The 13,236-nt window shown below is 33.0% G+C and overlaps 1 protein-coding gene across 1 annotated transcript; it reads left to right on the top strand.

Annotated features, from left to right (window-relative positions):
* Positions 1-4,345: 4,345 nt before the first annotated feature.
* LOC107870813 (protein TORNADO 2) lies at positions 4,346-7,212 on the top strand. The gene is made up of 2 exons (XM_016717471.2): positions 4,346-5,329; positions 6,742-7,212. Exons 1-2 carry the CDS (start codon positions 4,832-4,834, stop codon positions 7,057-7,059), a joined length of 816 nt encoding a protein of 271 aa, XP_016572957.1. The 5' UTR covers positions 4,346-4,831; the 3' UTR covers positions 7,060-7,212.
* Positions 7,213-13,236: the final 6,024 nt, after the last annotated feature.

The following is a 13,236-nucleotide window of genomic DNA, read 5'->3' as shown; positions in this document are numbered from 1 at the left end:
GTGATCTGAATTTTTTCTTGGGTGTTGAAGTCATTCGGTCCCTTATTGGTCTATTTCTTAACCAACAAAAATATATATGTGAACTACATAAAAGAACCAACATGGCAGATGCAAAACCAGTGAGAACACCTACGACTTGTGGTTCATGTCTAGGTTTTAAAGATGGTTCTCCTCTTGAAGATCCCACACAATACAAGAATATAGTTGGAAGCTTGCAGTACTTGCAGTTTACTCGCTCAGATGTTGCTTTTATAGTAAACAAGTTATTTCAGTTTATAAGTTGTCCCACGAAAACTCATTGGACCATGGTAAAATGTGTCTTGCACTATCTAGTTGGGACTTCGGATCGTAGTTTATTTCTTTAAAAAAACACTTCTCTCTTGCTTCATGCATTTTCTGACTCTGATTGGGCTGGTGATTGCGATGTTTGCTCGTCTACCACAGGCTATGTTATGTTTCTTGGCAGTCATCAAATCTCATGGAGTTATAAGAAATAATGAGTTGTAGCTCGCATTTCAATAGAGGAAAAATATAGGGTTATTGCCTCTAATATTTCTGAACTTTGATGGGTGTGTAACCTTCTTAAGGAGTTATCGAGTACTCCAGCTCAGCCACGATTCATCTACTGCGACAATCTTGGTGCTACATATGTTTGTGCTAACCTTGTGTTCCACTCTCGCATGAAACACCTTAAACTTGATTATTATTTCCATAAATTAGTCCAACAAGGTCTCCTTCGGGTTTCACATGTTTCATCGAAGGACCAACTAGTTGATATGCTCACAAATCTCTTCCCAGCAGTTCTTTTGAGTTGTTACGTTCCAAGATTGGTATCTCTACCTACCATCTTACAGGGTCATATTAGAGATATATCTTAGAGGAATTGTGAATGATTTTCCCTCTTTATTTACAGATTTAGTTTTTCATTTTTAGCATATACATAACGGTAAAGATTCTCATTTATGTTGATTTATTGTATCGATCTCTTTCCTGATCCTTATGGATTCACCCTCTTGTATTACCTTACTCATTATTAATACAAACATCAACTATCTCTGTTGTAAATTGCTTTACAAATAACCCGACCCAAGAGGCAAAAGTAAAGATATATCGTTGTTTTAAGCAGTAAACTCTCTTCTTCTTCTTCTTCTTCTTCCTTGTAATAGTTGTGAAGTAACAATAGCTAATTAAGTTTTCTACATACGATGTATGGACCCTATGGAAATGGACTGAAGACGACATTGCATGTAAGTTGGGAAATTCCTTTAATCGTATCTCAAAATAAGTTACCAATAGAATAATTTAACGATCTACGTGATCATTAAAGGAAATAAAGATGACTAGATAAAGCACTACATCAGTATGATTAGTCTTAAACAATAATGGAATACAAGTAACACAATTCCAACATGAATAGATGTTGGGTTCAATTAGTGTAAATGGAAAATGGTGGGAAAAAAATCTTGGAGGGAAAGTATACTCATTAAGGAAAGTATACTTCTCCCACATCGGTAGGAGAAAACAACTTTAGTGTGTTTTTATTGAGTAACACTTCCTCAAGTGGATAGTGAGACAAGAACCAAGAGGTGTCTTGCGCCGTCGTCGTCGTTGCTCACTCGGCTTCGGCTTCGAATTTGTCAAATGATCAATGAAATTAATTTTTTAGACAAATTTCATTGATTGGCCGTCACTTAGTTGACAATAAGGAGTGACGACTTGGCTTAGTCGTCAACCTTCGGCTTAGTCGTCAGCCTTCGGTAGTGTTGGTTGACGACTAGCCTGATGGCTTGGCCTAATCATCAGCCTTTGGCAGTGTTGTTGATGACTAGCCTGATGGCCTATCAACCGATTGACGACAATATTGACGGCAAGGTGAAGATGTTAACTTGAGGCAGTGGCTTGACGACTTGTTGATCACTTGTCTCTTGCTTCCAACCCATTTTAATGCAGAAATCCAATGGGAAAAAAATTCTCCATGAATGTGCATGAACATGCATGCTGAAATGCTGAAAGTTGCTTGAAAAGGACACAATTCGAGTAAAAGACACACTATTTCGGAAAAAAGTATGACTGTTCAGAAAAAACATAATGAACAGACATGACTATTCCGAAAATATACACCTTTCTGATGAACCATTGTCTCCTTTCCGAAGAGGCACTTCATGGCTATATAAACCTGCATTTTTTCACAGGTTTGGGACGAAAAAAATTCTCTGCAGTAAAACACTTCTTGTCTTCTTAAAATTCCGTGTGATCATCTCCCGTTGAGTGAGTTCGAGGAAAACATGAAAGTTTGAGGTACCACTATTTTCTGGTTGTGAAGCCATTTTATCCTGGGAGGAAAATTTCGCAACCTCGGGTACTTGAGGGGAGTTATTACCTTAAGGACACTTTGTGAATTCAAAGGACTTGGCTTATTCTGTTTCATCTTTTTTCCGAATAAAATAACACACTTCTTTGATAGTTCACATTAAACTTGTGTTGAAGGTGTTGGAAAACTTTATAAGTGTTCTTGAAAAGTCTTGAACTTGTGTTGAAGTTTAGTGAACTAACATACAGATTTTGTGTACCCAAAACAACAATAGATAAATGATGTCAAGCTGAAAAGTAGGGGTGGCTCAATAAATATGAGTGCCTAAAGCAAAACTTTAATGAGAGGCTTCAAAATTTTATTAAAAAATAAAATTATATATGGTGTTTATTGTATATAACATCATTTGAAGTTTGTTTTTCTAATTTCATATATACAAAATTTTAATTACTTTCTCCATTTTAATTTATATGATAATTTTTTCTTTTCGAAATTCAATTTCTTTGTCCACTAATTAACTAAGGTGATATTAAGTGAAGGATTTTTCATATGGACGTTGACATGAATTGTTCGAGTGGTGCTTTTTGTTTACCTGGCATGTTTGGTGTCATTTCATAAGATAGGGGCATTTTTGAGCAAAAAAATTAACGAATGAGTATATTTTAACCAAAAAATTAACGAAATATTTTTGCTCCATTTCAAATAGTTCAAATTTTTTTTATTTTTTTTTACCCTTTTCCATTGTAAATAATATTAGATTTCAATGAATTATCACAAGAAGAGTGACGGAACAACAGAGGCAAGAAATGTAAGGGAGGAAGAGAAAGTTTTCTTTCATATATTTCACGTATTCAAGTATCTTTTAAGTATATATAAGTGTATCCACAATATGACTTTTCATTCATCATGAGGATGAAATAAAGATAGACAGAGAATGCCATAAGGGATATATCATAGAGGAGAAGGGAGACAGACAGCATTGAGAATTTGAGGTCATGAGAAAGGTGGAACATCATATATATTAATATATTATTATATAGTGAAGAGTAGTGGGAAAATTAAATGTCCGAGTACGTATTATTTTTTATCAACAATTTATTCGACTTCACTATTACCATTTAATTAAACAAGTATTATCCAAAAGGGATTTGCTTTTATTAACTACAACAAAAATGTAAAACTGATTATTTTATGCTAACAAGTGATCTTGGACAAGTATGGGATTAAATCAGTGAAATGAGAAATTTAGGGTCGTGACCTACTATTCTGTGGAGTATGCATCTGAATTTACGTAATGATTTATATATTTTACTGATTAACAAGATTAGAATCATATTACGATTAAGAATTTTTCAGTCCTTGATCACTCATATTACTTTCATATATATATCATCTGAATTTATATATATATATATATATATATCATCTGAATTTACGTAATGATTTATATATTTTACTGATTAACAGGATTAGAATCATATTACGATTAAGAATTTTTCAGTCCTTGATCACTCATATTACTTTCATATATATATATATATATATATATATATAGGGTTAGGAAACTTAACACGAATGCATTTACAACTCATGTATATCATCAAACAGGGCAACTTAGGCATATGTTTGTCCTAAGTGCAATTTCACCTCCCAATGCTCAAAGGTTAAGATCTTACTCTATTTAACCTTATTGCTACTTTGAATTTCCACTTTCGGATTCAGTTCATATTTCATATATAGGAAGTAAACGATACCACTAAATATAGATGTTGGTATGTGCCAAATATCATGAGACACAAAATAGAGTTTTTTTCCTTATCGCTACACGCTATTTCTGTCACTAAAAAATAATTCTTCTAGAATGAATTAGGAAAAATAAATTAAAAAAAAAAACAAAAAAAAACGAAAAGTTCCATTGAAGGATCTCAGTGTAGATGAAACCATGGAATATTTAGAAATTTGAGACACCCCAACCCTATGCACTTACACAGCTCTCTATTTCAGGAGGTGGGACATGAATTTTGATTCTGCTCCATGTAGCAACGAATTCCTTCTTGCCCTTCACTTTTGTTTTCTTTACAACCTGTTCCCCTTTTGGAAAAGTTGCACTAAAGTGATTAGACATTTCTATCCCAAAAAAAATAATAAAATCAAAACTCACTACTTAGTTTTTTCTTTTTTTTTTCAATTTATTCATATTGAAATTTGATTAAATTAAATTTACACATACAAAACTTATTTCTAGGAGTGATCCTTCTAATAAGGTTTGGTCTACACTCAAGACTCGAATATAAGACCTCTATTAAGGACGGAAGAATTTCTACCATCCCAACACAATCAGTGTTAGTATCCCATCAGCTTCCTTATTAAAAAACCTTTCTTTTACTTTAGTAATTTCATGGATCCAAAGTAAGGAACAAAAAGTGTCTAATTAGATATCAAGAACTCTTTTCTCTCAATCTCCATCTCTCTCAATCTTTCAAATTTCTTAAGAGAAGAAAAAGCTCAAGAAAATCAAGAATGGCATTAAGTAGTAATGTCATAGGGTGCATTAACTTTGTAGCCATGCTTCTTTCAATTCCAGTAATTGGTGCTGGAATTTGGCTAGCAATGGAACCTGACAATTCTTGTGTCAAGATTCTACAATGGCCAGTTATTATATTGGGTGTTCTCATTTTGGTTGTAGCACTTGCTGGTTTTATCGGTGGATTTTGGAGGATTCCAGCACTATTAATTTTCTACCTCATTGCTATGCTTATTCTAATAATTTTGCTAGCATGTTTGGTAGTATTTATTTATATGGTTACTATTAGAGGTTCTGGTCATATGGAACCAAGTAGGACATATTTGGAATATCATCTTGAGGATTATTCTGGTTGGCTTAGAAGAAGAGTTCAAAGTCCATTCAAGTGGGATAGAATTAGAAGTTGTCTTAGCTCTACATCAATGTGTGCTCAATTGAATCAGAGTTATAAGATGGCTCAAGATTTCTTTAATGCCCCTTTAACCCCTTTGCAGGTATGTTTTTCTTCTTCTTTTACTAGTGTTTATGTTTTAATAATCATCGGCTACCAAACACCAGATGGAAATCAAAAATAAAAATAAAAATCATCTTTGCATTATGAGTTCATGGTTTTATGATTTTTCAACTCGTATAGAATGTAGCACATGAGATTTCTTGGTTTAATATTAAAGGGAAAATGCAAAACAATATTCTAAAGGACTCGTTTGGATATGGAGTAATATTGTCTTTTTCAATAAAAGAAAAACTATTTGGTTATACATTCATGTATTCCATTTTCACTTCAACTTTGAAGTTGAGTTCTTCAAGTTAGAAAAGAAAAAATGGTCCTCACCACTTTTTTCAAGTTCTTTTTTTTTTTTTTTTGAAAAAAAAACTGTTGCAAAACTTCTAAAGTTTTTAAAAATGAAATGCATGTCCAAATACAACTCCTATTTCAGATACTCCTTTATCAATTTAACTTGAGATACTACTATTTTTAAATATCACAATTTCGTGTCCAAATGCTTACTAAGAAACTTTTTTTTTCAAGAAATTTTATGGAGATTTTATATATTTGTTTGTCATTTATTTTGATCGTTAAAGATGAACTTGAAAAAATAATGTAGTATGTTTACTTTAGAGCCAATATCTCTGACCACCAAAGATGTTGTGCTCTAGAGGTTTCGGTTCGAGTTCTGGATATGAAAAAATCTTTGCCAGGAAACGCTACCCGACTGGGGCCGTATCCGGCGCGAATCCAAATTAGTCAGGCTCCAATTAGGATATCGGACACCGGATGAGAAATAAAACAAATTATGTGCAAGTGAAAAATGTAGAAAATCCCTAATGCTAATAGTATATTTTCTTAATAATATTATGCTGAGGAAGACGTAAATAAAGCATGTGAAAAGTAAGATTTGTTAAAGCGGATTCCAATTTGTTTCTAATGGAAGTTAGTTTAGTTGTTGTTCATGTATTTTAAAAAGATTAAAAATGCTTTTAAAAGTAAAAACTTTTCTTCCTTAGAGAAAAACCTCTTTTTAAAACTTGTGAATTGTGATTATACCTAGAGTGATTCCCACATCAAAACAAGTACATCTAAAACATAGACAAGAATTAACATTAGCAAATATGCTTTTATCAAAAGACAAGAATCTTATTCCTTTCCATGTGGTAATATGCCTTGGATTAACTTCTTTTCATGAGGTGTTACTCTCTCCGTCCCAAAATAGGTATTGCGTTGAGGGGGAAAATCGTCTAAAATAATTGTCGCTTTAAGCAGTCAAGACAAAAAACATCAAGTGTTTTCTGAATAGACGTAAAATGAGCTAAAACGACATTTATTTTGTGACTCGTAGAGTTTTTATTTTTACATTTATCTTCTCTAATACTTTTTTTTTTTTTTTTTTTTTTTTTTTTTTTACAGTCAGGGTGTTGTAAGCCGCCAACACAATGTGGGTACACATTTGTGAACCCAACATATTGGATTAGTCCAATTAACAATGCAGCAGACATGGATTGCCTTAATTGGAACAATGACCAAACACAACTTTGCTACTCTTGTGATTCTTGCAAAGCTGGATTATTGGCTAATTTAAAGAAAGAATGGAGAAGGGCTGATATTATTCTGCTTATAACTCTTGTTGGTTTGATTTGGGTTTATTTGATTGGGTGTTGTGCTTTTAGAAATGCTAAAACTGAAGAAATATTCCGCAAGTACAAGCAAGGTTATGCTGATACTTGATTAGGTTATATTATGAACAGCGACAGATTCAAGATCTTGACTCGTGATGTGATCATAATATAATATATGTATGCTGCTTTAATATTTTTCATTTTGTTATTAGTATACATATATTGAATCGAAAATAGTGGGTTCAGCTGAACATGCCCTAGACACCTCTGCTTATTGTTTTGCTAATTTAGTTTGATGTTTTAGAAGGATAGCTATTTGCAATATCTGAACTTCTGGAGGGTGATTCTGGTTTTTAGTGAATTTGTAAAACAGAAGATTTCGTATCTGTTTAGACATAAATTGTTTCTATTTTTTAATAAAATCTGTTTGCTTATGTACATTGCATCTATTCATCACTCAAAACTTTTTAAAAAGAAAATTAAGTTTGAAAAACTGGCTCACCAATTTCCAAGGAAAAAAAAGAAACTCCCTCACAAAATTTCAGCCCGTTTGAATAAACTTATTTATGCCTTTTTAGCTTACAATTTATCCAAAAACATTATTTTTAATTTAAAATAAATCCATTCAAACGGGCACAATTATCAAACTGATGCATCTACAGGTACAATTTCAACCTCTGAAATATCTTCTTTTGTAAAAAAAGAAAATCAACTTTTAAATATTATTTTTTAAAAGAATATTACTCCATTCATGTTCAAACGTCTAGTCATCTTTGGATTCCCTTAGATATAATTCATTCATGTTTGGAAAATTAACCCCAAAAATAAAAAATTAAAGAAAACACTCGTACCATGTACTTGTGTTGAAATGTTCCCTTGTTATTATGGGGCATTGGGATTGATGAGTTTGACTATTTGGTCTGAAAATTTGACTTTAGTGGGTGTTGGAGAAACGATAAAAGCACGAATTACGAATAAGAACAGTTTAACATCATTTACGGAATTAAGGCGCCGAAAGTAGATCTTTTTAACTACTATTCCCTCCAAAAATCCATTAAAAAAGAGTAGTCTTGTGGGTCATTCTTTTTACTCTCTCAATTTTTTTTAAAAAAAATCTATTTTGACTTAATATAAAATTAAAAAAAAATAAAAATAAAATTTAAATTTTATAATTTTAAATTAAAATTATGTTAAATGTATCAAAATGTCCTTTAACCTTTTAGTTTTAAAAATATCATGTGAAAAATTTGAATTAAAAATATTATCAGAAAAGGAATTTTTTTTGACATAAATTAAAAAGGAAAGTAATTTATTTTTTTTTTTAAACGGAGGGGTAACTAACAATTATCATAGGATGTTGCTCCAGAACTATATTTTGTTAAGATTAACCTATGGTAACTCTTCCAGTTAATGCATTGCAAATGGCTGCAAATTTTGACATAGTAAATCAATTTAACACAAATACTTTCTCCTCTACCTGCAACTTGTCTTGCCCCAACTATAATTTTTTCGAAAGATGAGGGTAGGCGTTCTAAACATTAAAATTTTATGGATTCTGCGACAAGAGAATTTAGTTTTTGTTAGAGTTTTTGGCAGTTATTTTACCCTAAACCTAACTTGGTGGTTTTTCTACTCTAAATTCTAAATACACCTATTTAAAGGGCAAAAGATTACCTAAAGAGATATCCCCAATATCTCATAAATTCATGATATATTTATAAATCTTGAATATCTCTTGATAATTCCATAAACTCATGGAATATCACAAAGGGATCAATCCTCCTTCTTAATAATCAAATACATCAAGAAGATTCACAAATCCTCCTTTCATGGAGATCAAACTCAAATTTTCTACGTTCGAGAAATATGTCACTAATGGTCCTTGAATTACGAAAAAATCAATATCAAATTCAAATATTACTACATTCGAGAAAGACGCTACTAACGATCCTCGAATCACTGACAAAATCAAGAGAGAAGAATCAACGGAAGGATAAATTTATTCCCACATCGTTTATCAAGAAAAAGTTATGTTTCTTCATATTTTTATTTGTGATTACGATTGATTTCTGTCACTATAAGGCCCAGTGGGACGACCTATACCTCTCATCTCGACTTTTTCAACTTTAAAGATTAAGAACACTGAAATGACCTCCAAATAGGTTAATTCCCAATCAACAGTCTCTAAGGCCGCTAATTTCAAATTCTTTGCCGAAGTAGAAAACATCTTTGGTGTTACTTTCGGAAGCTTTATAGCTATCACAAGGAGTAAGGCCAGCATGCTAGGACAACAAACACATCAAGTATCATACTCGTCAACTCCAATTTTCAGATCTTCAATCCCAAAAGGAGTAAAGTCCTATGCAAGTGCTTCGGAAGAAGGAAACAATGTGACAAAAACACTTAAGGAGACTCTAGCTCTACTTGAGCACTCTGGTTCAAAATGCTCAAGTATAAAGAATGATGGTTGTTCAACTAACGCATCGTCTCCACTTACACCGAGTAAGTTAAGCACTTTGAAGATCAACTTATGCGGCGATCCGCGTTACGCTTCAGCATCTCCAATAATTATGCAAGCAATGATGACTAACGCCTCATCCGTAAAGGAGCAGCTTGCAACCCTCACGAAGGCAATTAAAGGTCTCACTAAGTATGTGCAAAATCAAAATGTTCGGACTGATAAGTTGGTGAATAGGATGGATGGCTTAATAGACGAAAAGTCTAGCCATGCACTTGAGAAAGCTCCAGAATTTCAAGAGACCGAACATCTTCGAAAACAAACACCACTAGCTAAAGAGGTACAAGTTTCTTCTAAGGGATTGATTCCGATTGATCAATTAAAAGAGTTCATCGAAGAGACTCTCAAAGACAAGTATGATATTGTCATTAAGTCTTTCTTGACATATGCCAAGCCCTACACATCAAGAATTCATAGCCTCAAAATGCCTGTCGGCTATCAACCGCCCAAATTTCAACAATTTAAGGACAAAGGGAACCTAAAACAACATATTGCATACTTTGTTGAGACATGTAATAATGTTGGCACTTACGGTGACTATATTATCAACTAATTTATTCGTTTCCTAAAGAAAAACGCCTTCGATTGGTATACGGACCTTGAGCCTAACTCTATCAATATATAGTAGGGAGTAATTAGAGCAGGAGTTCCTAAATCGATTTTATAGCCCAAGGCGTACACTGCACTGAGCATGATAGAGCTCACAAATACTCGGTAAAGAAAAGATGAGTCAGTCATTAACTTCATCAATCGATTGGGAAATGTGAGTTTAAACTACAAAGACAGGCTCAACGAAACATCTGCAATAGAGATATGTATCAACGGAATGCACTAGGAGCTTCTCTATATCTTGCAAAACATTAAGCCAAAATCCTTTGAAGAGTTAGCTACTCGTGCTCACGATATGGAGTTAAGCATGTCTTCTGCTGGAAAGGGAGTAACGCTTATCCATGACCTTCGAAGGAGAAAAGATAAACAAGAACTCAAAATATGGAAAAGTTTGTCCCCAAAATTGACAATAAGGAATCTATGAATATTGACGTAACTTTTATGAAGGTCACCATGAAGGAAATTCTAGCAAAAAGCAAGAGAGAGCTCGTGGATCAAACGTTGTAAATTTCTCTACAAATTCAAGCATTTAAGATCAGTTCATTAAGATTCAAGAACAAGCTCAAAGGCCCTTGAATTCAAGTACAAATCAAGATCAAGTTCATCAAATCCGATCAAGATTCAAGATCAAGACCACGAGATTCAAGAACACGCACAAAAGCCCTTGAATTTAAGTATAAGTCAAGATCAAATCCATAAAGTTCAAATTTAAAATCAAGATCGAAGCCCTTGAATTTATATTTGAAAAGGCGAATCGGAGGATTCATAAAGATTGTAACACTCACATATTGAAATCAATAAAAACGATTGTTGAATATTTTTCGTGTCCGATTATTTATTTTTTTCGATTCAAAATTTTACTGTCCAACAAATTTTGACACACCCAGTGGGATATTTGTACTTCAAGACTCATCTTTGAGTTTCATCAAGTCTACACACCGACAAGCCTTGAAGTAGGGACATTTATAGCCAACGAAACCTTGTAGACTTTACAAGAAGAACTCAATTTATGTTAGAGTTCTTAGAGGCTACTCTACCCTAAACCCTAAATCATGGCTATTTAAAGGATAACATATTCCTAAGAGAGACATCTTGAATATCCTATAAAATCATGGGTATTCGTACAAAGATCGAGATCTGCAATATCCCACAAAATTAATGGTATATTCATAAAGATATTAAACATCTCAAATATCTCTTGATAATTTCATAAATTCATGGAATATCGCATAGGTATTAAAATCCCCATTTCTTGATAATCAAATAATCAAGAAGATCCACATACCCTTTTTTCATGAAAAAAAAATTCAAATAGTTCTACATTCGAGAAATACGTCACTAGCAGCCCTCAAATTACGGAGAAAATTCATATCCAAATCTTTCTACTTTCAAGAAATACGCCACTAACAACCCTCGAATTACGGAGAAAATTCATTTCTAAATCTTCCTACATTCGAGAAATACATGACTAACAACCCTCAAATTACAGAGAAAATCAAGAGAGAAGAATCAAGGGAGGAACAGAATTGTACCCATATTGTTTATCAATAAAATTCTTATTTTCTCATATTTTATTTGTGATTGCAATTTATTTCTGTCACTATAAGAAATTTGTTGGAAACAAACTGGCACGCTCAGTGGAACCAAATCTGCTATTCATCTCTTTTCTCATAAATCATACGAAAAAGGGACAAATATATCCTTAAACTATGATAATGGTACATATATATCTTCCGTCATACTTTAGGTACAAATACACTTATCGTTAATGAAATGGTACATATATGTCCCTTACGCTAACAGTAGGGGCATATGTGTACCTTAAAGTATGACGAAGGGTATATACGTACCATGTATCATAGTTCGGCGGTATATTTATCCCTTTTCTCTTTTAATTTTTTATCCCAAATAATTAATCCAGACCCACTACCTGACCCAATTAACTCATCGAACTTGATTTTAAACCAACTCGATCGATCTCTATTTTTTACTTCAAGCCCGATATTCCCTCAGTTTTTCTCTTAAATATGAATCCCGTCAAATTACAGTAATTGATCGCTACTACTAGTTTGTGTTTACTGGTTGGAGGAGTAGAGATTAGGTCGGAGGTGGCCGAAGCTAGGGGTGGGACGATGATTCATCGGTGGGATATTTTCGGTTCGATAGAGATGATGGTTATATGATGTTCACCGATAGTAGGTGGTGTTTTTCCCATGAAATTTCACTGAAAATTGAAACGTGGGGGGTTTAATATATTTGGTGTTGTTTTTGGGTGTTATGGGTTATTGATTTTTTTTTTTTTTGAAATTGATAGTAGTAAATGTTATTGTATTGTGTGTGTATATCGTCATAAGAATGAGAAAAATGCGTGTTAGCGGAGGTGAACCCAGGATTTGAAGTCTGTGGGTGCACCAGTGTTGTCAAAGACTCGCTTAAGCCTCGCAGTAAGACTCAAAATGTGTCGAGCGCTCGCTTTACTTAACGTGCATCTTAGGTTCTAATTTCTGATACATACTTTCCCTTGTCAATGAGGCTATCTGAAGAAACGAACACTAAACAATTGATATTTCATTTTATAAAAAAAATAATAATTTTTTTGTTCATATATTTGTCATTCATGCTTATATTATTAATTCGAGGGTATGTTTGTCCCTTTTTCATAAATCATATATGCAAATCTATAGTCGCAAGACGTAAAGATGGAAGCTCTATGGGTACTTCAAGACTCGTCTTTGAGTTTTATCAAGTCTACACTCTGACAAGCTTTGAAGTAGAGAACATTTATAGACATTGAAATTTTGTGGTCTCTACAAAAAGAAAATTCAATTTCTGTTAGAGTTCTTGAATGTTACTTTACCGTAAACCTAGCTTGGTGGCTACTCTATTCTAAAGCCTAAATACGGCTATTCAAAGGACAAAAGATTTTCTTAAAGAGGCATCCTGAATATTCCACAAATTCATGAGATATTCATAAATCTCGAATATTTCTAGATAATTCCATAAACTCATGGAATATCATAAAAGGGATCAAAATCCTCTCTTCTTGATAATCAAATACACCAAGAAGATCCACAAATCATCCTTTCATGGATATCAAACTCAAATATCTCTACGTTTCGAAAAATAAGTCACTAATGACCCTCGAATTATGAAGAAAAT

Source organism: Capsicum annuum, chromosome 1, assembly GCF_002878395.1.
Source record: "Capsicum annuum cultivar UCD-10X-F1 chromosome 1, UCD10Xv1.1, whole genome shotgun sequence".
NCBI classification, from domain to species: domain Eukaryota; kingdom Viridiplantae; phylum Streptophyta; class Magnoliopsida; order Solanales; family Solanaceae; genus Capsicum; species Capsicum annuum.
Note: the sequence above shows the minus strand (reverse complement) of the source record. Positions and strands in the feature narration are given on the sequence as shown.